This window comes from Oncorhynchus mykiss, chromosome 23, assembly GCF_013265735.2.
Source record: "Oncorhynchus mykiss isolate Arlee chromosome 23, USDA_OmykA_1.1, whole genome shotgun sequence".
NCBI lineage: Eukaryota > Metazoa > Chordata > Actinopteri > Salmoniformes > Salmonidae > Oncorhynchus > Oncorhynchus mykiss.
This window is the reverse complement of record NC_048587.1, coordinates 46333852-46358754: the sequence shown is the minus strand read 5'-3', so window position 1 is coordinate 46358754 and position 24903 is coordinate 46333852. Positions and strand designations below refer to the sequence as shown.

The 24903-nt window shown below is 42.9% G+C and overlaps 1 protein-coding gene across 1 annotated transcript in view; it reads left to right on the top strand.

The window, feature by feature from the left end:
* LOC110502837 (choline O-acetyltransferase) overlaps nucleotides 1-24574 on the top strand; it is a 29282-nt gene extending 4708 nt beyond the window's left edge. Inside the window, exons 4-15 of the mRNA XM_036960551.1 lie at nucleotides 1131-1249; nucleotides 5901-5954; nucleotides 6588-6765; nucleotides 12445-12622; nucleotides 12803-12972; nucleotides 13206-13306; nucleotides 13602-13730; nucleotides 13972-14094; nucleotides 15942-16083; nucleotides 16488-16550; nucleotides 17063-17200; nucleotides 21856-24574. Coding sequence (XP_036816446.1) covers nucleotides 1131-1249; nucleotides 5901-5954; nucleotides 6588-6765; nucleotides 12445-12622; nucleotides 12803-12972; nucleotides 13206-13306; nucleotides 13602-13730; nucleotides 13972-14094; nucleotides 15942-16083; nucleotides 16488-16550; nucleotides 17063-17200; nucleotides 21856-22158 — 1698 coding nt within the window. The 3' untranslated portion in view covers nucleotides 22159-24574. The remainder of the gene's footprint in view (nucleotides 1-1130; nucleotides 1250-5900; nucleotides 5955-6587; nucleotides 6766-12444; nucleotides 12623-12802; nucleotides 12973-13205; nucleotides 13307-13601; nucleotides 13731-13971; nucleotides 14095-15941; nucleotides 16084-16487; nucleotides 16551-17062; nucleotides 17201-21855) is intronic.
* Nucleotides 24575-24903: the final 329 nt, after the last annotated feature.

Below are 24903 nucleotides of genomic sequence, written 5' to 3'. Positions count from 1 at the left end.
ATATTCCAAAACATGCATCCTGTTTGCAACAATGCATGAAAGTAATACTGAATTTTTGTCCTGAATACAAAGTGTTATGTTTGGGGCAAATCCAATACAACACATTACTGAGTACCACTCTCCATATTTTCAAGCAAAGTGGTGGCTGCATCATGTAATGGGTATGTTTGTAATCCATATGGACTGGGGAGTTTTTTCAGGATAAAAAAAAAATACTGACTGGAGCTAAGCAAAGGCAAAATCTTATAGGAAAACCTGGTTCAGTCTGCTTTCCACCAGACACTGGGAGACTTTTTTTCTAAGAGTGTACAGTATACTTCGGCATCACTTCAGGTTGAAACATTGTAGAGCACAAGTAGAAGTAAACACGACCTAAAGGTGTGATATATCAGGAGTGTGTCGATAACGGAAAGCTAAACAATCTCCTTTGATAACCCATTGGAGACCTGTCCATAAGGACTGTAGAGTCTCCACACTGTGATTGAAGACACTATCAACTTCATAAATGGCCCAATGCACTTGGACCATCAATAACAGCTGGCAACGGAAGGAGGAAAGAACTAAAGCTGTGGCCATAGATCTATCAGATCTGCCACTTGGTGTCTGCAGGACCGATCCATCACTGGCCACTTAGATGATCAGTCAGTCCTGAATTAAAGTAGCTTTCTGATATCTATCAAACTCCCACTCCTCCGCCACAGCCTCTCTCCTCCTAGAGTTCTTCTGTCCTCTCTTTCTCTTTGTTCTCTATCAAACTCCCACTCCTCCTGCTGCAGCCTCTCTCCTTCTCTCCTCCTGTAGTCTTTTTGTCCTCTCTTTCTCTCTGTTCTCTATCAAACTCCCACTCCTGCTGCTGCAGCCTCTCACCTCCTCTACTCCCCTCCATCTTGCTATGATATCCAGTGCACTCATGATATTGATGGCTTCTCACACTGATGCCCATGAGATTCCCTTCTAAGAATACGTTTTCAGTATTGTGTTTAAAGCCAGTTCAACAAAGCCACAGTTTAAAAACCTGCAGGAGCAGCTTTTGGCACCTTGTCAACATGGATGGACAAAGTGGAGGCCTTGTGCCTGTGTTCTCTCTCTCTCCCTCTCTCTCTCACCATCTCTATCTCTCGCTCTCTCAGGTTTATGACTACTGGCTAGAAGATATGTATTTGAATCAGAGATTGGCCCTACCAGTCAACTCCAATCCTGCCATGGTCTTCCCAAAACAAAACTTTAAAGATCGCAAAGACTCACTCAGGTATGTGAAATACTCCCCCAGGTACAGTGGGGAGAACAAGTATTTGATACACTGCTGATTTTGCAGGTTTTCCTACTTACAAAGCATGTAGAGGTCTGTCATTTTTATCATAGGTACACTTCAACTGTGAGAGACGGAATCTAAAACAAAAATCCAGAAAATCACATTGTATGATTTTTAAGTAATTCATTTGCATTTTATTGCATGACATAAGTATTTGATCACCTACCAACCAGTAAGAATTCTGGCTCTCACAGACCTGTTAGTTTTTCTTTAAGAAGCCCTCCTGTTCTCCACTCATTACCTGTATTAACTGCACCTGTTTGAACTCGTTACCTGTATAAAAGACACCTGTCCACACACTCAATCAAACAGACTACAACCTCTCCACAATGGCCAAGACCAGAGAGCTGTGTAAGGACATCAGGGTTCAAATTGTAGACCTGCACAAGGCTGGGATGGGCTACAGGACAATAGGCAAGCAGCTTGGTGAGAAGGCAACAACTGTTGGCGCAATTATTAGAAAATGGAAGAAGTTCAAGATGATGGTCAATCACCCTCGGTCTGGGGCTCCATGCAAGATCTCACCTCGTGGGGCATCAATGATCATGAGGAAGGCGAGGGATCAGCCCAAAACTACACGGCAGGACCTGGTCGATGACCTGAAGAGAGCTGGGACCACAGTCTCAAAGAAAACCATTAGTAACACACTACGCCGTCATGGATTAAAATCCTGCAGCGCACGCAAGGTCCCCCTTGCTCAAGCCAGCGCATGTCCCGGCCCGTCTGAAGTTTGCCAATGACCACCTGGATGATCCAGAGGACGAATGGGAGAAGGTCATGTGGTCTGATGAGACAAAAATAGAGCATTTTGGTCTAAACTCCACTAGCCGTGTTTGGAGGAGGAAGAAGAAGAATGAGTACAACCCCAAGAACACCATCCCAACCGTGAAGCATGGAGGTGGAAACATCATTCTTTGGGGATGCTTTTCTGCAAAAGGGAAAGGACGACTGCACCGTATTGAGGGGAGGATGGATGGGGCCATGTATCGCGAGATCTTGGCCAACAACCTCCTTCCCTCTGTAAGAGCATTGAAGATGGGCCGTGGCTGGGTCTTCCAGCATGACAACGACCCAAAACACACAGCCAGGGCAACTAAGGAGTAGCTCCGTAAGAAGCATCTCAAGGTCCTGGAGTGGTCTAGCCAGTCTCCAGACCTGAACCCAGTAGAAAATCTTTGGAGGGAGCTGAAAGTCCGTGTTTCCCAGCGACAGCCCCGAAACCTGAAGGATCTGGAGAAGGTCTGTATGGAGGAGTGGGCCAAAATCTCTGCTGCAGTGTGTGCAAACCTGGTCAAGAACTACAGGAAATGTATGATCTCTGTAATTGCAAACAAAGGTTTCTGTACCAAATATTAAGTTATGCTTTTCTGATGTATCAAATACTTATGTCATGCAATAAAATGCAAATTAATTACTTAAAAATCATACAATGTGATTTTCTGGAATTTTGTTTTAGATTCCGTCTCTCACAGTTGAAGTGAACCTATGATAAAAATTACAGACCTCTCTCTACATGCTTTGTAAGTAGGCAAACCTGCAAAATCGTCAGTGTATCAAATACTTGTTCTCCCCACTGTGTGAAAGACTCACTCAGGTATTTGAAAGACTCACTTCCTCAGTGTGAATAAGATTAGTGCTGTTTGACTGACAACCAGCTTAATTATACCTGACAACATGGAGTCATGTACATTCTGTAGTAATCTCGGCACCCAAACCAAATCAGCTACTCTGACTAGAGACTATGTACATTGAGATGATTTTGACTGTTTGAACTAGGTACTTACTTATTTAGATAGTTATTTATTTATTTTTGCATTTTCTCATCCTGAATCCCTCCACAACTAGAAGCTGTCCAACTATATAATGGTAAATACAATATACAGAGTACAATATTGTATTATTCTGCAATATACAATGGTGCTGGTGCAATGCAATACATGGCTACTATGCTTCCTGTCCTGTACTGTAAACCACATTTGGTGAGAGATTTACAACAATGTTTTCAGCATGCACAAACCAAACAAGATTTACAACAATGTTTTCAGCAGGCATAAACCAAACCAGATTTACAACAATGTTTTCAGCAGGCATAAACCAAACCAGATTTACAACAATGTTTTCAGCAGGCATAAACCAAACCAGATTTACAACAATGTTTTCAGCAGGCATTAACCAAACCAGATTTACAACAATGTTTTCAGCAGGCATTAACCAAACCAGATTTACAATGTTTTCAGCAGGCATAAACCAAACCAGATTTACAACAATGTTTTCAGCAGGCATTAACCAAACCAAATTTACAACAATGTTTTAGCAGGCATAAAGCAAACCAGATTTACAACAATGTTTTCATCAGGCATAAAACAAACCAGATTTACAACAATGTTTTCAGCAGGCATAAACCAAACCAGATTTACAAGCTGCAGTACGTGGAGAGTATCAGTAGCCAGTCTGCATCATCTCTTCTCTACATCTCTGCTGCTTATTAAATGAGCTGTGGTCAGCCAGCCTGACAGACAACACACAAACACACACACACAAACACACAATTACACACACACACACACACATGCACAAACACAAGCACACACATACACACCAGATACAGACTGTGTACTGTTAGTCAACATTAGCTTTTGTCAGCTCACAGTGAGCAAAGTGAAAACTAGCAGGACCTCCAGAACAGCCTGCTAATAGACCGACAGAGAGTCTTATTAGATTAGGAGTGAAAGATCTAAGCAGTCCGCTGAGACTGGTGGCCTGCTTAGCTGGCTGCCCTCCTCCTCCCCATCCTCAGCCTCCATACAGGGGTGTGGTGGTGAATGTGTGGTTGGGGGGTGTAATAAGTATCTGTGTGTGTATGTTTGTGTGTGTGTGGTGTAGCCCACTTTGTATATTGATCTGGAGTTTGAACACATAAACACTGAGACAAATGACAGAAAACACCAGGGCTGACGTGGCGCTGTGTTTTGCTCCTTATCTAGATACACACACACACGCACACACATACACACACAAAAACACACACGCACGCACGAAAACACACACACGCACGCATGAAAACACACGCACGCACGCACGAAAACACACACACGCACGCACGCAAAAATACACACGCACACACACATACGCAGACATACGCACGCACACACACACACACACACGCACGCACACACACACACACACAAACACGCGTGCACACACACGCGCACACACAGCATAGCCCTATAATCTAGTAGAAATGTAATTATAGCTCTCCAATGAGAAAAGGGGGGAGTGGGTTGTGGTGTGTCTTGCGTGCATTTGAAGCATCGTGAGCAGATGGAGATGTTAAAGTAACAGCCTGGAACTGTTTGTCAATCAGTATATGTGGATATTTAAATTAGGGATATGGATGAATAAAATATCCACATGCAGAACAAGTATATAGTTACAATTCAGTAATACATATTTTAATTATTTATTTAACCAGGCAAGTCAGTTAAGATCAAACTGCCTTGTTCAGGGACAGAACGACAGATTTTTACCTTGTCAGTTCAGGGATTCGATTCAGCAACCTTTCGGTTACTGGCCCAACGCTCTAACCACTATACTGTACATATATGGAGAAAAGAGTAAGAAGAAGAGTATATTGGAGTGTATAGTGTACAGTATAGTGTAGAGTAAAGTGTAGAGTATAGTGTAGAGTATATTGTAGAGTATAGTGTAGAGTATAGTGTAGAGTATATTGTAGAGTATAGTGTAGAGTATAGTGTAGAGTATAGTGTAGAGTATATTGTAGAGTATAGTGTAGAGTATATTGTAGAGTATAGTGTAGAGTATAGTGTAGAGTATATTGTAGAGTATAGTGTAGAGTATAGTGTAGAGTATAGTGTACAGTATAGTGTACAGTAAAGTGTAGAGTATAGTGTAGAGTATATTGTAGAGTATAGTGTAGAGTATAGTGTAGAGTATATTGTAGAGTATAGTGTAGAGTATAGTGTAGAGTATAGTGTAGAGTATATTGTAGAGTATTTTGTAGAGTATTTTGTAGAGTATAGCGTAGAGTATAGCGTAGAGTATAGTGCAGAGTATATGGCAGAGTCCAGTGTAGAGTATATAGTAGAGTATATTGTAGAGTGCAGAGTATAGTGTAGAGTATATTGTAGAGTATTGTGTGGAGTATATGGTAGAGTATAGTATTTAGTATATTGTAGAGTATAGTGTGGAGTATAGTGTAGAGTATAGTGTGGAGTATATTGTAGAGTATAGTTTATAGTACATTGTAGAGCATAGTGTGGAGTATAGTGTAGATTATAGTGTGGAGTATAGTGCAGAGTATAGTGTAGAGTATATTGCTGAGTATATCGCTGAGTATATCGTAGAGTTTAGTGTAGAGAATAGTGTAGAGTATATTGTAGAGTATATTGTATAGTATAGTGTAGAGTATATTATTGTATGTTGTAAATTGTATAAAAAGGGTATATTTTAATAATGGATGCCAGTAATTAAATGAATCTACTGTTACATGTACACTTTGTATTGTGCCAGTCCTATTGATGTTGTGTGCTGTGTGCTGAATCAGTCTTTCTATTCTCTATCTTCTCAGATTTGCTGCTCACCTCATCACAGGAGTTCTGGAGTACAAGGAACGTATTGACACGTGAGTGCCCTTAAATACAGTTTGTCCACTCTAGTCTATTCTATACCATAGAAGGTGAGTATGACGATAATCTATATTCTACAATATAAAGGGGGAAAATAACACTTTTATTTATAAACACAATATACAGACAATCTAGAATAGGGGCATTCACCTCTTATCTTATGAGGTCCAGAGCCTGCTGGTTTTCTGCTCTACCTGATAACTAATTGCACACACCTGGTGTCCCTTGTCTAAATCAGTCCCTGATTAGAAGAGAACAATTAAAAAATGCAGTGAGGCTGGCTTCGAGGTTCAGAGTTGAGTTTGAAGGATCTAGAATGTAAGTGGATAAAACGGTCCTGTAGAGCAGCTGAGGTTGTCTGAAGTCCCATGCCTCTGTGTCTCTGTGTGTTTCCTGGGCCTGCTGCCTGACAGGTGGGCGTTGCCTGTGTACTATTTATCATAAACATAAATAACACATAGAAACAGAGTACACATACCTCATCTAGAAAATAAAACAAACAAATATGTATTTATTTATACAGAAACAGAGTACACATACCATGTAGAATATAAATGTCCTCTCCAGAGCAGCTGAGGGTTGTCTGAGTCTCTGTGTCTGTGTGTCTCCTGGGCCTTGGGGTCTGACAGGCGGGTGTTGCCTGTGGACTTTGCTCGGGGCCAGCTGGCAGGGACCCCTCTGTGTATGAAGCAGTATTACCGTCTCTTCAACACATACCGTCTGCCCGGCCACAAGAGGGACACCCTCATCATCCACAAGCCTGGGTCGACTGAGCAGGAGCACATCATCGTGGCATGCAAGAACCAGGTCAGAGAGAGACTAAGCGCTTGATTCAATCCATAGCGGTGTGATTGAAATGTAAAGATAATTTCCGATTGAGCCGACGTATGCAGCATTTACCGTGAATGCAGTCTCAGCGAACGCGGGAACAATGCCTTTAAATTTATATTATGCTGTAGCGCAGGTCTTTAGCGCTACGGATTGAATTGCGCCTTAAGATTGCGTATCAAATGGCACCCTTTTCCTATCCTTATGGGCCCTGGTCAAAAGTAGTGCATTATGACCTCCCGGGTGGCTCAGTGGTCTTGGGCACTGCATTGCAGTGCTTCCTGTGCCACCAGAGACTCTGGGTTCGCGCCCAGGCTCTGTTGCAGCTGGCCGCGACCGGGAGGTCCGTGGGGCGACGCACAATTGGCCTAATTTCGTCGGTTGTCCGGGTTAGGGAGGGTTTGGCCGTTAGGGATATCCTTGTCTCATCGCGCACCAGCAACTCCTGTGCAGTGAGCGCTAACCTCCGACACAGTGAGCGTTTCCTCGACACATTGTTTCGGACGCATGGCTTTCGACCTTTGTCTCTCCTGATCCAGTACGGGAGTTGTAGCGATGAGACAAGATAGTAACTACTAACAATTGGATACCACGAAATTGGGGAGAAAATAAATAAATGTTAAAAAAGTAGTGCATTATATCAAATCTAATTGTACAATTTTCTTCGTAAACAACAGGTTACAGTGAAATGCGGGCCCTTCCCAATAATGCAGATAGAAAGAAAAGATTTAGTCAGAACAGAGAATCTTGTTTCTCATGATCTGAGAGTCTTTTGGAAAACTCCAAGCGGCTGTCATGTGCCTCTTACTGAGGAGTGAGTGGCTTCCGTCCATAAAGTCATGATTGGTGGAATTCTGCAGAGATGGTTGTCCTTCTGGAATGTTCTCCCATCTCCACAGAGGAACTCTAAAGCTCTGTAGGAGTGACCATCGGGTCCTTGGTCACCTCCCTGGCCAAGGCCCTTTTCTCCTGATTGCTCAGTTTGGCCGGGTGGCCAGCTCTAGGAAGAGTCATTGGTGGTTCCAAATTTCTTCCATTTAAGAATGTTGGATGGCCACCATTGATTTGATTTGATTTTGATTTGATTTGATCTCAAGGATTATCAATGGAAACAGGATGCACCTTAGCTCAATTTTAAGTCTCATAGCAAAGGGTCTGAAGAATTATGTAAATAAGGTAAATAAGGTATTTTATATTTGGGTCGGAATACTTTCCGAAGGTCATGGTTCAAAGTTCATAAAGGGAAAACGTCAGAAACATCAGAAACATCAACATAAACAATAAACAATGTGAAGACCGTTAAAGTAACCATGACTATTAGGGTGGGAAGCCAAGAGTTATCTTTTACAATGAATACAATGACAATGAATCTGCCATTTTGCCAGAGAGCCACCTTGAGTCACAAGGACAATTGATCAGGTTGCGTCCCAAATGCCCCCCTATTCCCTATGTAGTGCAATACTTTTGACCAGGACCCATAGGACTTTAATTAGCCAGCTGCCGTATGGACCGATGTACAGCAGGACTTTAGTTAGCCTGCTACCGTATGGACCGATGTACAGCAGAACTTTAGTTAGCCTGCTACCGTATGGACCGATGCACAGCAGAACTTTAGTTAGCCTGCTACCATATGGACCGATGTACAGCAGGACTTTAGTTAGCCTGCTACCGTATGGACCGATGCACAGCAGAACTTTAGTTAGCCAGCTACCATATGGACCGATGTACAGCAGAACTTTAGTTAGCCTGCTACCGTATGGACCGATGTACAGCAGAACTTTAGTTAGCAAGCTACCATATGGACCGATGTACAGCAGGACTTTAGTTAGCAAGCTACCATATGGACCGATGCACAGCAGAACTTTAGTTAGCCAGCTACCATATGGACCGATGTACAGCAGGACTTTAGTTAGCAAGCTACCATATGGACCGATGCACAGCAGAACTTTAGTTAGCAAGCTACCATATGGACCGATGTACAGCAGGACTTTAGTTAGCAAGCTACCATATGGACCGATGCACAGCAGAACTTTAGTTAGCAAGCTACCATATGGACCGATGTACAGCAGGACTTTAGTTAGCAAGCTACCATATGGACCGATGCACAGCAGGACTTTAGTTAGCAAGCTACCATATGGACCGATGTACAGCAGAACATTAGTTAGCCAGCTACCGTATGGACCGATGCACAGCAGGACATTAGTTAGCCTGCTACCGTATGGACCGTATGGACCGATGTACAGCAGAACTTTAGTTAGCCTGCTACCGTATGGACCGATGCACAGCAGGACTTTAGTTAGCAAGCTACCATATGGACCGATGTACAGCAGAACTTTAGTTAGCCAGCTACCGTATGGACCGATGCACAGCAGGACTTTAGTTAGCCAGCTACCGTATGGACCGATGTACAGCAGAACTTTAGTTAGCCAGCTACCGTATGGACCGATGCACAGCAGGACATTAGTTAGCCTGCTACCGTATGGACCGTATGGACCGATGTACAGCAGGACTTTAGTTAGCCTGCTACCGTATGGACCGTATGGACCGATGTACAGCAGAACTTTAGTTAGCCAGCTACCGTATGGACCGATGTACAGCAGGACTTTAGTTAGCCTGCTACTGTATGGACCGATGTACAGCCGGACTTTAGTTAGCCAGCTACCATATGGACCGATGTACAGCAGAACTTTAGTTAGCCTGCTACCGTATGGACCGATGTACAGCAGAACTTTAGTTAGCCTGCTACCATATGGACCGATGTACAGCAGGACTTTAGTTAGCAAGCTATCATATGGACCAATGCACAGCAGGACTTTAGTTAGCCAGCTACCATATGGACCGATGTACAGCAGGACTTTAGTTAGCAAGCTATCATATGGACCAATGCACAGCAGGACTTTAGTTAGCCTGCTACCATATGGACCGATGTACAGCAGGACTTTAGTTAGCAAGCTATCATATGGACCAATGCACAGCAGGACTTTAGTTAGCCAGCTACCATATGGACCGATGTACAGCAGGACTTTAGTTAGCCTGCTAACGTATGGACCGTATGGACCGATGTACAGCAGGACTTTAGTTAGCCTGCTACCGTATGGACCGTATGGACCGATGTACAGCAGGACTTTAGTTAGCCTGCTACCGTATGGACCGTATGGACCGATGTACAGCAGAACTTTAGTTAGCCAGCTACCGTATGGACCGATGTACAGCAGAACTTTAGTTAGCCTGCTACCGTATGGACCGATGTACAGCAGGACTTTAGTTAGCCTGCTACCGTATGGACCGATGTACAGCAGAACTTTAGTTAGCAAGCTACCATATGGACCGATGTACAGCAGGACTTTAGTTAACAAGCTACCATATGGACCGATGTACAGCAGAACTTTAGTTAGCCTGCTACCGTATGGACCGATGTACAGCAGGACTTTAGTTAGCAAGCTACCGTATGGACCGATGTACAGCAGAACTTTAGTTAGCCTGCTACCATATGGACCGATGTACAGCAGGACTTTAGTTAGCAAGCTATCATATGGACCAATGCACAGCAGGACTTTAGTTAGCCAGCTACCATATGGACCGATGTACAGCAGGACTTTAGTTAGCCTGCTACCATATGGACCGATGTACAGCAGGACTTTAGTTAGCAAGCTACCATATGGCCCGATGTACAGCAGGACTTTAGTTAGCCAGCTACCATATGGACCGATGTACAGCAGGACTTTAGTTAGCAAGCTACCATATGGCCCGATGTACAGCAGAACTTTAGTTAGCCAGCTACCATATGGCCCGATGGACAGCAGGACTTTAGTTAGCCAGCTACCATATGGACCGATGTACAACAGGACTTTAGTTAGCCTGCTACCGTATGGACCAATGCACAGCAGAACTTTAGTTAGCCTGCTACCGTATGGACCGATGTACAGCAGGACTTTAGTTAGCCAGCTACCATATGGACCGATGTACAGCAGGACTTTAGTTAGCAAGCTACCATATGGCCCGATGTACAGCAGGACTTTAGTTAGCCAGCTACCGTATGGACCGATGTACAGCAGGACTTTAGTTAGCCAGCTACCGTATGGACCGATGTACAGCAGGACTTTAGTTAGCCTGCTACCATATGGCCCGATGGACAGCAGGACTTTAGTTAGCCAGCTACCGTATGGACCGATGTACAGCAGGACTTTAGTTAGCCTGCTACCGTATGGACCGTATGGACCGATGTACAGCAGGACTTTAGTTAGCCTGCTACCGTATGGACCGATGTACAGCAGGACTTTAGTTAGCCTGCTACCGTATGGACCGATGTACAGCAGGACTTTAGTTAGCAAGCTACCATATGGACCGATGTACAGCAGGACTTTAGTTAGCCTGCTACCATATGGACCGATGTACAGCAGGACTTTAGTTAGCCTGCTACCATATGGACCGATGTACAGCAGGACTTTAGTTAGCCTGCTACCATATGGACCGATGTACAGCAGAACTTTAGTTAGCCTGCTACCGTATGGACCGTATGGACCGATGTACAGCAGGACTTTAGTTAGCCTGCTACCATATGGACCGATGTACAGCAGAACTTTAGTTAGCCTGCTATCATATGGACCGATGTACAGCAGAACTTTAGTTAGCCTGCTACCATATGGACCGATGTACAGCAGAACTTTAGTTAGCCTGCTACCGTATGGACCGATGTACAGCAGGACTTTAGTTAGCCTGCTACCATATGGACCGATGTACAGCAGAACTTTAGTTAGCCTGCTACCATATGGACCGATGTACAGCAGGACTTTAGTTAGCCTGCTACCATATGGACCGATGTACAGCAGGACTTTAGTTAGCCTGCTACCATATGGACCGATGTACAGCAGAACTTTAGTTAGCCTGCTACCATATGGACCGATGTACAGCAGGACTTTAGTTAGCCTGCTACCATATGGACCGATGTACAGCAGGACTTTAGTTAGCCTGCTACCATATGGACCGATGTACAGCAGAACTTTAGTTAGCCAGCTACCATATGGACCGATGTACAGCAGAACTTTAGTTAGCCTGCTACCGTATGGACCGATGTACAGCAGGACTTTAGTTAGCCAGCTACCGTATGGACCGTATGGACCGATGTACAGCAAGACTTTAGTTAGCCTGCTACCTTATGGACCGATGTACAGCAGACTTTAGTTAGCCTGCTACCGTATGGACCGTATGGACCGATGTACAGCAGAACTTTAGTTAGCCTGCTACCATATGGACCGATGTACAGCAGGACTTTAGTTAGCCTGCTACCGTATGGACCGATGTACAGCAGGACTTTAGTTAGCCTGCTACCGTATGGACCGATGTACAGCAGGACTTTAGTTAGCCAGCTACAATATGGAGCCTGCTACCATATGGACCGATGTACAGCAGAACTTTAGTTAGCCTGCTACCGTATGGACCGATGTACAGCAGGACTTTAGTTAGCAAGCTACCATATGGACCGATGTACAGCAGGACTTTATATTAATCTATTTTGAGGTCCTATAATAAAGCACATCAAATCAGATGTATGTTTTAACCTGTAAATATTCGAACACCTTTTCATGTTCATGACAAATTTCCGCTCGGGTACAATAAAATGAATCCTAATCCAAACATTTTTGTTTTTCCTCTTCTCAGTTCTTTGTGTTGGACCTAGTTGTAAATAAGAAAAAGCTGAAAGAAATGGACATCTTAACCCAGTTGGAGAAGATAGTGAAGATGGCGGAGAACTCAGAGGAGAGACAGCCTCCATTTGGTCTGCTGACGTCTGATGGAAGAACAGAATGGGCCCAGGCTAGAGAAGTGCTCATCAAAGGTTTCACTTCAGACACCTTTCAGTCTGCATTGTGTCATAACTATAATAATAACGCAGTTATCAAGTAGTGATATCCTCATAGTAATAACTCAAAATAAATCTCGGCAAGACTATGAAAACACATATATTTGCATAAACTCACCTAGTCTGTCTGTCTCCCTTCCTTCCTCCCTCCCTTAGATTCGGTAAACAGAGAGTCATTGGCTGTGATTGAGAAGTGTCTGTGTGTGTTGTGTCTGGACAACCCCAGTGGGATGGAGGTTGGGGATACCAGCCGAGCCCTGCTGATGCTCCATGGAGGAGGCCATGAGAAGATGGGGGCGAACCGTTGGTATGACAAGCCAATGCAGGTAAGGCCATGTCAATGGCACCACGACCCGGATTCATACTGTGTCTCAGAGTCCGAGTGCTGATCTAGGACCAGTTTTTCCTTTTACAGAAGATAATACAGAATAAGATAATATGGATGGGGTTGACCTGATCCTATATCAACACTTATAAATAAAGGCCCTGGGCCCGTGGAATGGAATAGAAAGATGCGTAGACAGTTCCATGTAGGATGTGTAACCCTCCTCTATTTCAGTTTATTGTAGGGGAGGACGGAGTCTGTGGAACAGTGTGCGAGCACTCACCCTTCGAGGGCATCGTTCTGGTGGCATGTACTGAATACCTGATGAAATTTATGTAAGCAAAGGAACAAAACATGAATGCATCCTTATGGTGTTAGATTTATGTGGAGTTGACAACTGGTATCCCCCAAGGTTATATTGTGGGTTCTGTGCAATATAGTTAACAGCCAGTTTATTACATTATACATCTTAAATCAGATCATTCACATTTACAGCTAATGTATTAATCAAATCAAATCAAATTGTATTATTTGAGGTCTGTCATAAAGCAGCATGCTGTTGATGAATAATACATTTATAAATAATAATACATGATTCAAAGGAAGTCATGTGACGTGCTTTCTCCACAGGACTGGAAGTCCCTCCAAGATGGGGAGGGCCACCAGCGTGTCGGAGCTTCCTACTCCTGCCAGACTGCTCTGGAAGACCACACCTCACATCCAGGACCTCCTGAAGGCCTCTGCTGAGAGACTACAGAGGTAAGACACACACACACACACACACACACACACACACACACACACACACACACACACACACACACACACACACACACACACACACACACACACACACACACACACACACACACACACACACACACACAGCATAGCCCTGCCATCTAGTAATCTACCCTTAATCTTACCCCCTCACTACAATAACCAATGCATTTTGAATCCAAACGTTGTTTCATATTCATCAATGTTTTCTATTCCTCAGGCTGGTTAGAGATCTGGACATGGATGTGCACAAGTTTGAGGTCTATGGAAAAGAATTCATCAAGAAACAGAAGATGAGCCCAGATGCATACATACAGGTGGCTCTACAACTGGCGTTCTACAGGTATAGTACACCTGTATGAAATGTATCTAAAATAACATGTGGTTGGTTGTTTTGATAAATTAAGACTTATTATACTGTATCAGCACACTATTAATTTTAATACATTGTTTGCTGATTAATGACAGTAATTTTAAAACAACAAAAACCTCAAGGAACTTTGTTTCGTTGGTCACACATAAAGTTTATTTATGGAAGTGTCTCCATTGATATACAGTAATTATATACAGTGGGGCAAAAAAGTATTTAGTCAGCCACCAATTGTGCAAGTTCTCCCACTTAAAAAGATGAGAGAGGCCTGTAATTGTCATCATAGGTACACTTCAACTATGACAGACAAAATTAGAAAAAAAATCCAGAAAATCACATTGTAGGATTTTTAATGAATTTATTTGCAAATTATGGTGGAAAATAAGTATTTGGTCAATAACAAAAGTTTATCTCAATGCTTTGTTATATACCCTTTGTTGGCAATGACAGAGGTCAAACGTTTTCTGTAAGTCTTCACAAGGTTTGCACACACTGTTGCTGGTATTTTGGCCCATTCCTCCACGCAGATCTCCTCTAGTGATGTTTTGGGGTGATGTTTTGGGGCTGTTGCTGGGCAACACAGACTTTCAACTCCCTCCAAAGATTTTCTATGGGGTTGAGATCTGGAGACTGGCTAGGCCACTCCAGGACCTTGAAATGCTTCTTACGAAGCCACTCCTTCGTTGCCCGGGCGGTGTGTTTGGGATCATTGTCATGCTGAAAGACCCGGCCACGTTTCATCTTCAATGCCCTTGCTGATGGAAGGAGGTTTTCACTCAAAATCTCACGATACATGGCCCCATTCATTCTTTCCTTTACACGGATCAGTCGTCCTGGTCCCTTTGAGGAAAACAGCCCCAAAGCATGTTTCCACCCACATGCTTCACAGTAGGTATGGTGTTCTTTGGATGCAACTCTTTGGATGTCCTCCAAACATGACGAGTTGAGTTTTTACCAAAAAGTTCTATTTTGGTTTCATCTGACCATATGACATTCTCCCAATCTTCTTCTGGATCATCCAAATGCTCTCTGGCAAACTTCAGACGGGCCTGAACATGTACTGGTTTAAGCAGGGGGACACGTCTGGCACTGCAGGATTTGAGTCCCTGGCGGCGTAGTGTGTTACTGATGGTAGGCTTTGTTACTTTGGTCCCAGCTCTCTGCAGGTCATTAGGTCCACCCGTGTGGTTCTGGGATTTTTGCTCACCGTTCTTGTGATCATTTTGACCCCACGGGGTGAGATCTTGCGTGGAGCCCCAGATCGAGGGAGATTATCAGTGGTCTTGTATGTCTTCCATTTCCTAATAATTGCTCCCACAGTTGATTTCTTCAAACCAAGCTGCTTACATATTGCAGATTCAGTCTTCCCAGCATGGTGCAGGTCTACAATTTTATTTCTGGTGTCCTTTGACAGCTCTTTGGTCTTGGCCATAGTGGAGTTTGGAGTGTGACTGTTTGAGGTTGTGGACGGGTGTCTTTTATGCTGATAACAAGTTCAAACAGGTGCTATTAATACAGGTAACGAGTGGAGGACAGAGGAGCCTCTTAAAGAAGAAGTTACAGGTCTGTGAGAGCCAGAAATCTTGCTTGTTTGTAGGTGACCAAATACTTATTTTCCACCATAATTTGCAAATAAATTCATAAAAAATCCTACAATGTTAGTTTCTGGATTTTTTTTCTAATTTTGACTGTCATAGTTGAAGTGTACCTGTGATGACAATTACAGACCTCTCTCATCTTTTAAGTGGGAGATCTTGCACAATTGGTGGCTGACTAAATACTTTTTTGCCCCACTGTATATTTTCTTTTTGATTTCTCAGATGCAATGGAAGGCTGGTGTCCACTTATGAAAGTGCATCTATCCGTCGTTTCCATGAGGGCCGGGTGGACAACATCCGTTCAGCTACCTCCGAGGCTCTGGCCTTTGTGAAGGCCATGACGGACGAGAAGGCATCTCTCTCTGTGAGTCATTTTTCATACTTAGTCCCCCAAATACTGGGCTACTCCCATTATACTGTTCATCATGTCCTCTTAACTGGTGCCACCGCCTCCCTCCCACCAGAGTCGAGAGTCCGTTGTTCCAGCCACAAACACACAAGCAATGCACAGAAGCACACACACACACACACACACACACACACACATACACACACACACACACACACACACACACACACACACACACACACACACACACACACACACACACACACACAAGCAGCTGATCCCTCTACATATTTCAAGCACAATCTCTCATATGACTCCTTGTCTCCTCTCATAACATGTTCAAAGTGGAGTAATCATATTTAGCTCATAAGACTTAATGTAATTATTTATTGTGATCTTGTTTGTATTACATTTTACAGGATTCTGAAAAGATGAAACAATTGTGGGATGCAATTAACGCCCAGACAAATTACACAATCACAGTAAGTGCAGATATTTGAATAAACTGTCCATTGCATAAGTCAATTTGATAAAGAGAAACATATTTTTCAAGGCCTAGATTCAATCAGATCAAGCATTAACCGCTGCTCTTGTGATCCTTGTCACGAAGCCACACCCGCCCCACTCGCATTAAAGGTTCAGAACGAGAGAGTGTAGCCTATGTAGAAATAATGACGCGAAATTGAAAATCATTAAACTAAATAATGAGGATTTCTATCAGCCTAATCGAGGTGTAGATTACATCTCACATTCCAGTGTTCGAACTTGTAAACAAGGCTGCATGGGATTTCTCTTAATGCAACTCTGTGCTTCCAGTGGCAATGTCCGCTTTAGTTATAATGCCGGTAGCCACTTGTGGATTTGACAGCTCTAACGCAGTTCCACCTCAGACACCGCCAAAAGCTATGCAGATGTTGGCTAAAACAGATCTGATTGAATTGGGCCCTAACTAGCTTAAATACATGGAGCGCTAAGGGTTCTTGGTGTTTCACAGGCTATTACAGGGTTGGGAATAGACAATCACCTTCTCGGACTCAGAGAGATCGCACAAGAGCTCAAGATGGAGAGGCCGGAGATCTTCACAGATGAAACCTATGTGGCCAGTAACCAGTTCATTCTCTCCACCAGTCAGGTATACCCTCTAGTCATCGCTTTGCTATGTGGCTATTGGTAGTGCAGCCATTATATATGCTATATAATATGTGCAATTTAGCAGATGCTTTTATCCAAAATCATGCATGCATACAGTGCCTTGTGAAAGTATTCGGCCCCCTTGAACTTTGCGACCTTTTGCCACATTTCAGGCTTCAAACATAAAGATAGAAAACTGTATTTTTTTGTGAAGAATCAACAACAAGTGGGACACAATCATGAAGTGGAACGACATTTATTGGATATTTCAAACTTTTTTAACAAATCAAAAACTGAAAAATTGGCCGTGCAAAATTATTCAGCCCCCTTAAGTTAATACTTTGTAGCGCCACCTTTTGCTGCGATTACAGCTGTAAGTCGTATGTTTCTATCTGTTTTGCACATCGAGAGACTGACATTTTTTCCCATTCTTCCTTGCAAAACAGCTCGAGCTCAGTGAGGTTGGATGGAGAGCATTTGTGAACAGCAGTTTTCAGTTCTTTCCACAGATTCTCGATTGGATTCAGGTCTGGACTTTGACTTGGCCATTCTAACACCTGGATATGTTAATTTTTGAACCATTCCATTGTAGATTTTGCTTTATGTTTTGGATCATTGTCTTGTTGGAAGACACATCTCCGTCCCAGTCTCAGGTCTTTTGCAGACTCCATCAGGTTTTCTTCCAGAATGGTCCTGTATTTGGCTCCATCCATCTTCCCATCAATTTTAACCATCTTCCCTGTCCCTGCTGAAGAAAAGCAGGCCCAAACCATGATGCTGCCACCACCATGTTTGACAGTGGGGATGGTGTGTTCAGGGTGATGTGCTGTGTTGCTTTTACGCCAAACATAACATTTTGCATTGTTGGCAAAAAGTTCAATTTTGGTTTCATCTGACCAGAGCACCTTCTTCCATATGTTTGGTGTGTCTCCCAGGTGGCTTGTGGCAAACTTTAAACAACACTTTTTATGGATATCTTTAAGAAATGGCTTTCTTCTTGCCACTCTTTCATAAAGGCCAGATTTGTGCAATATACGACTGATTGTTGTCCTATGGACAGAGTCTCTCACCTCAGCTGTAGATCTCTGCAGTTCATCCAGAGTGATCATGGGCCTCTTGGCTGCATCTCTGATCAGTCTTCTCCTTGTATGAGCTGAAAGTTTAGAGGGACGGCCAGGTCTTGGTAGATTTGCAGTGGTCTGATACTCCTTCCATTTCAATATTATCGCTTGCACAGTGCTCCTTGGGATGTTTAAAGCTTGGGAAATCTTTTTGTATCCAAATCCGGCTTTAAACTTCTTCACAGCAGTATCTCGGACCTGCCTGGTGTGTTCCTTGTTCTTCATGATGCTCTCTGCGCTTTTGACGGACCTCTGAGACTATCACAGTGCAGGTGCATTTATACGGAGACTTGATTACACACAGGTGGATTGTAATTTATCATCATTAGTCATTTAGGTCAACATTGGATCATTCAGAGATCCTCACTGAACTTCTGGAGAGAGTTTGCTGCACTGAAAGTAAAAGGGCTGAATAATTTTGCATGGCCAATTTTTCAGTTTTTGATTTGGTAAAAAAGTTTGAAATATCCAATAAATGTCGTTCCACTTCATGATTGTGTCCCACTTGTTGTTGATTCTTCACAAAAAAATACAGTTTTATATCTTTATGTTTGAAGCCTGAAATGTGGCAAAAGGTCGCAAAGTTCAAGGGGGCCGAATACTTTCGCAAGGCACTGTACCTCTAATCTTAGTATTTGACAAGCAGCTAGATGACAATAATATTATTTCAACCAATTGTGTTATAACTATGTATTACATATATATAAATCATCTATGAAGTAATCAGTAACAGTTTATATAACTACTTATAAATCCCTAGTTAAAGTATACCTGAGTATACCTGAGTAGATGGCAGTGGCAATTTTAGCAATATTAACACTGAGCTAAAGGCTAGAGCTGCCGCTTTCAAGGAGTGGGACACTAATCTGGACGTTTGTAAGAAATCCCGCTATGCCCTCTGATGAACCATCAAACAGGCAAAGTGTTTATACAGGAGTAAGATTGAATCCTACTACACTTGCTCTGATGCTCGTCGGATGTGGCAGGGCTTGCAAACTATTACCAACTACAAAGGGAAACCTAGCCGCAAGCTGCCCAGCAACGTGAGCCTACCAGACGGGCTAAATGCCGTTTATTCTTGCTTTGAGGCAAGCAAAACTGAAACATGCATGAGAGCCCCAGCTGTTCCGGACGACTGTGTGATCACGCTCTCCGTAGCTGATGCTAGCAAGACCTTTAAACAGGTCAACATTCACATGGCCGCGGGGCCAGACGGATTACCAGGATGTGTCCTCAGAGCAAGTGTCTTCATTGACATTTTCAACCTCTCCTTGACCGAGTCTGTAATACCTACATGTTTCAAGCAGACCACCATAGTCCCTGTGCCCAAGAACGCGGAGGTAACCTGCCTAAATTACTACTGCCCTGTAGCACTCACGTCTGTAGCCATGAAGTGCTTTGAAAGGCTGGTCTTGGCTCAAACAACACCATCAACACCATCATCCCGGAAATCCTAGACCCACTTCGATATGCATACTGCCCCAACAGATCCACAAAGATAACACAATTGAAATTGCACTCCACACTGCCCTTTCCCATCTGGACAAAATAAACATATATGTGAGAATGCTGTTCATTGACTACAGCTCAGTGTTCAACACCATAGTGCCTACAAAGCTCATCAGTAAGTTAAGGACCCTGAGACTAAACACCTCCCTCTGAAACTAGATCCTGGACTTCCTGGCGGGCCGCTCCCAGGTGGTAAGGCAAAAACACATCTGCCACGCTGATCCTCAACACGGGGCCCCTAAGGGGTGCGTGCTTAGTCCCCTCCTGTACTCCCTGTTCACCCACAACTGCGTGGCCAAGCACGACTCCAACACCACCATTAAGTTTGCTGACGACACAACAGTGGCCTGATCACCGACAACGATGAGAGCCTATAGGGAGGAAGTCAAAGACCTGGCAATGGGGTGCAAGGACAACAAACTCTACCTCAACGTGAGCAAGACAAAGGAGCTGATCGTGGACTACAGCTACAACATCGAGAGCATCCTGACCGGTTGCATCACCTCCTAGTATTGCAACTGCTCGGCATCCGATCGTAAGGCGCTACAGAGGTCAGTGTGTATGGCCCAGTACATCACTCGGGCCAAGCGTCCTGCCATCCAGGACTTCTATACTAGGTGTTGTTAGAGGAAGGCCCCAACATTTTTTAAAGACTCCAGTCACTCAAGTCATAGACTGTTCTCTCTGCTACTGCACGGCAAGCGGTCCTGGTGCCCCAAGTATAGGTCCAAAAGGATCCTTAGCAGCTTCTACTCCCAAGACTGCTGAACAATTAATCAAACGGCCACCCAAACTATTTGCATTAACCCCCCCCCCCCACTGCTGCTACTCGCTGTTTATTATCTATGCCTAGTCACTTTACCCCTACCTACATGTACAAATTGCCTGAACTACCTCGACTAACCTGTACCCGTGCACATTGACTCCGTACCGGCACCCCCTGCTGTGCTCACTTGAACAGGAAGGTGGCGCGGCGGTCCTTGTCTGGCATTCTCTGGAAAGTCTAGCATTCTCTGGATTTATGGCGCTTTCAAGACAAATGGAAACTCGAAAAAAACATGGTCGAATCATGATGTCAGTGATCTTCAGGTTGGAGCTCTAGAAAGAGGCGCGAGTTCCCGACTTCGGAATTCCCAGTTGGATGACCGTTCAAAACATATTTTCTCAGTCGGAACTCGTTTTTTTCCAAGTTCCCAGTTGTCTTGAATTCACTGAAGTCTGAGATTTCCCAGTTCCAAGTTTCCAGTTGTTTTGAACGTGGCAGAAGTCATGCTGGATTGACAGCATGGCCAATGTATTCAACCTTTTCTGGTCCATGGTGTTGCATGTGAATGTTTATCCTTTTAAGCTTGGAAAAGTGACCCTTAAACACAGACTTGGACTACACACCCTCTCCACTGAATAGCTGGCTACTGACTGCTTTGCAATGCTTGCAGTTAGCCCCTGATTCCTTCCAACCCATCATTGTTGAATTTGAATGTTTATGTCCAATAGCCGATGAGCACCGTTTTATCTATAATTTTTCTTCAAATGACAAGGATTGAAAAGGATTTGCCAGTAGATTGTCGACTTGATTCATGATAATGACTGCTTGTCTAGCTTGCCAGCTAAGATTTTGAAAGTATGATATTGACATGATCAGTCCAATCAAAGCTACAGTAGATTTGACGTCATTTTATCTGCATCCAATGATCTTGAGCTTTCTTGGATGGGCATTACCAATCCCTACACTCTGGGTTGTCCGCTGGCTGCCCCTCCACCACAGAAAGCACTGATCTAGGCTGAAACACCTGCATTTGGGAGGTGCCTTACACAAGAAAGCAAAAAAGAGACCATGGTTGTATGCAGCTTTATTAACTGAATGATTATTTACATCGTTTACAAACTGATATGTGACACGTATTAATGCCAAAATAACATGCAAAACAGACAACAAAAGGGTGCCCCACCTGCCCTGAATAACGGGGCAGGTAGATGGGTATTAACCACTGGTAGATGGGTATTAACTGGTATACATCCTCCTCAGGTCCCAACCACAGTGGAGATGTTCTGCTGCTATGGCCCGGTTGTTCCTAACGGCTACGGGTGCTGCTACAACCCCCAGTCAGACCACCTCCTCTTCAGCGTGACCAGCTTCCACGGTAGCACCGAAACCTGCTCGGCAGTGTTCATCAAGGCTCTAGACGAGGGCCTCGTAGAGATGAGAGATCTGTGCAGGAAGAGTAATAAGCCTCAGAGCAGCGCTGCTCTTGCTGCCTCGAAGGCGGTTGTGAATAACCAAGGAGCAGGCAGCAAGCTTCCAAGCACACTTCAGAAAACAGGGAAGTAATTCATACCAATGTAGCTTATGACGGCTTCAGTCACACTCAACTTCCGCCGCATCCCGGTATGTCGTAAAAGGAGCGTTAACTAGTTGTCCTGTGTGTATTTTCATGTTTGTGCAATCAGGTTTTTGTTTTACGACTTATTCTCTCAATTCAATCAGAAAATATGAAGCCTTAACTATGTAACTATGTACATAAAACTAAGAGTTAATAATTTAGCTGTAATGACTACAAAGAATTAAACATGGAAAAAAACATAGTTGTAGACTCTCATTCATCCTTGATACTGTGTGGGAGTCAAGACAGAGCAGAGATATCTGGTCTACTAATAGGAAAGTAAAGCCATGCCTGCTATTTCAGCACTGTAGTGACGGACAGCTCCTCTTCACCGAGAGGATGAATGAACTAGCTCCTAAATGATCTCCGTGTATGTACGCTCAACATATATTCATCAGCTTTGTTGAAACAACTCCTAAATATATACCGGAATATACCATTATTCACATTTGTCATGCAAACAATCATATTGTAACTAATAGGATTAAAGTAAACTAGGTTTAAGATCGTCAATATAAGGACGATGACAAAAAGGGATTTCTATCAGGTAAAGTCTAAAGGATGACAGGCACTTTAATGTTCTATATTTTTTTACTTACGTTTGTTAAGAAATTATATGAAATACATGATATGTGAAGAATAACAGTTGACGGATATACAGGAGCTCATTGCTTGAGAAAAAAAATACTTCAATGATTCTTAATTCAGTAGCAACCGTTGCTATGTATCAGTATATTTGTGCTGTGAACCATATTTGTCATGTCCTATATGTGTGTATATGTGACGCAATAGTTTGAGTAAAGAAAATGTCTGTGTTACCTTACTGCATCAGTTCAGTAAGGATAAACTGAGCTTTACTCACTAAGTGGTGATAATGTAACGTGAATCATTGTGTGTATGTTTCTATAGTATACCAGTAGTAGTGTAGAAACATTAAGAATCAAATACAGTCATTCAAGGCTTTACTGTGCAATAATTAAATAGCTTACGCAGCAAGGCTTGCACAGGCAATTCATATGAAATCTATTCATTATCTTAGCTATTTTTGGTATTCAGCAATATTTTGGTCACAGTAGAATGTAGAATGTTAGAACATATAATACAGTAATGTCCTCTTGTGTGTAATAGAGAAGTGTCTTATTGTAACAAGCAAAACCCTGCATGTTTTAGATGATGGTCTCATGTTCAAAACCTGTCAGTTTGTCCTTGTAAATGTTTCATTACTATCACAAATATCGAAGTCAAGAGTTGAAATGTTCATTGTTGCTGTTACATGTTATTGTTGTTTTGTGTTAATAATGTATTTTGCTGGACATTTGAATGTGAACCAGGTGACAGTGCAAGTATTTTATCAGATGTACTTCTTCTCACTTTATACCTCACATAGTCACCCTATCCTCCTTTCTCTCTCTAGTTCCCTATGCATGCACAATGAGGAAAAAAAGTCTTAGAGATGCACGTTAAGTGCACTTAAAAAAGCTTAAAAATCGATACAAAAATGTCTGCCTGTTGTTGTACCTGTATATGAGTCCATACAAAACGTAAACAGATTTGCCTTAAACTTTTGACTGATATGCTTACAGTACAGTATTTCTAGAGATAGTTCCGTAGGTATAGGTAGTAGAGATTATGTGCAGGATTGTCTCATACCGTTTCATCAAGTGGATGTGGTGATTCTGTGGAAGAAGAAATGTGTTAGCTGTTTGTGTGACGTATGGAAATGAATAGGAATGTAGTAGTGGTGTTGATATGCTGGTTTTTGAGTTTCATATTTTGATTGCTTTCCTAATGACCAGGACTTTGCTCAAAAGTAGTGCACTACATAGGGAATAGGCTGCCATTTGGGATAAATACTTTATATATTGATAATGGTCTAATGTGTGGTTCCACTCATATTATGGAATCTAAGGCTGATTGCAGTAGCGCAGAATATCAGCGTTATAGCTTGATTCACATTTAAAGGCAATGTTTCCCCTTTCCTCTATTCACGGTAAACAATGCATGTCAGCTCAATCAGAAATTAATTTTACATTTCAACCATGCTACAATGCAGATCTTCAGTGCTACAGATTGAATCGAGCCCTAAATACATGCTCATGTTATCGTTAGTGATAGGGAGAGTACTGTAGTTTGTGCTGTATCAATTGTATTTATTTTATATAGTCAATTGAATTTTCAGTGAATGCATACAAATCTAGTAAAACATTGAAAAGCTTATTTATTTTTGTAGTTAAATACATACATTTATTTTCATCCAAAAACCGATATGATACACGCACTTGAATTGTACTGGAGATATGAGAATATATTGTAACCTTTTGCTGTGTAGAGAATACTGCAATAAATAAAATGAATTCCAAAATATCACGAGGCTAGCTTCTCCTTGGAATAACACACTCAATTCCTAGGTCAATCCTCAGCTGTGAATGGGGGTGCAAGAGTGCGAGTGTATCCCAAATGGCACCCTATTCCCTACGTAATGCTCTAACATGAAAGTACTGCACTCTATATGGAATAGGGTGCCATTTGGGACAAACAAGGACACAATCTGTTAAATATAAAGTGCATGGGAGTAGCCTACAGTATACCGTCGTAAGTCTCTCTAATGAACATCTGTGTCAACTGCCACAACAATTGGAGGTATAACAACCAGCCTGTTTTGCCTGAGTCAATCGGTGTGTATTTTAAGGTCA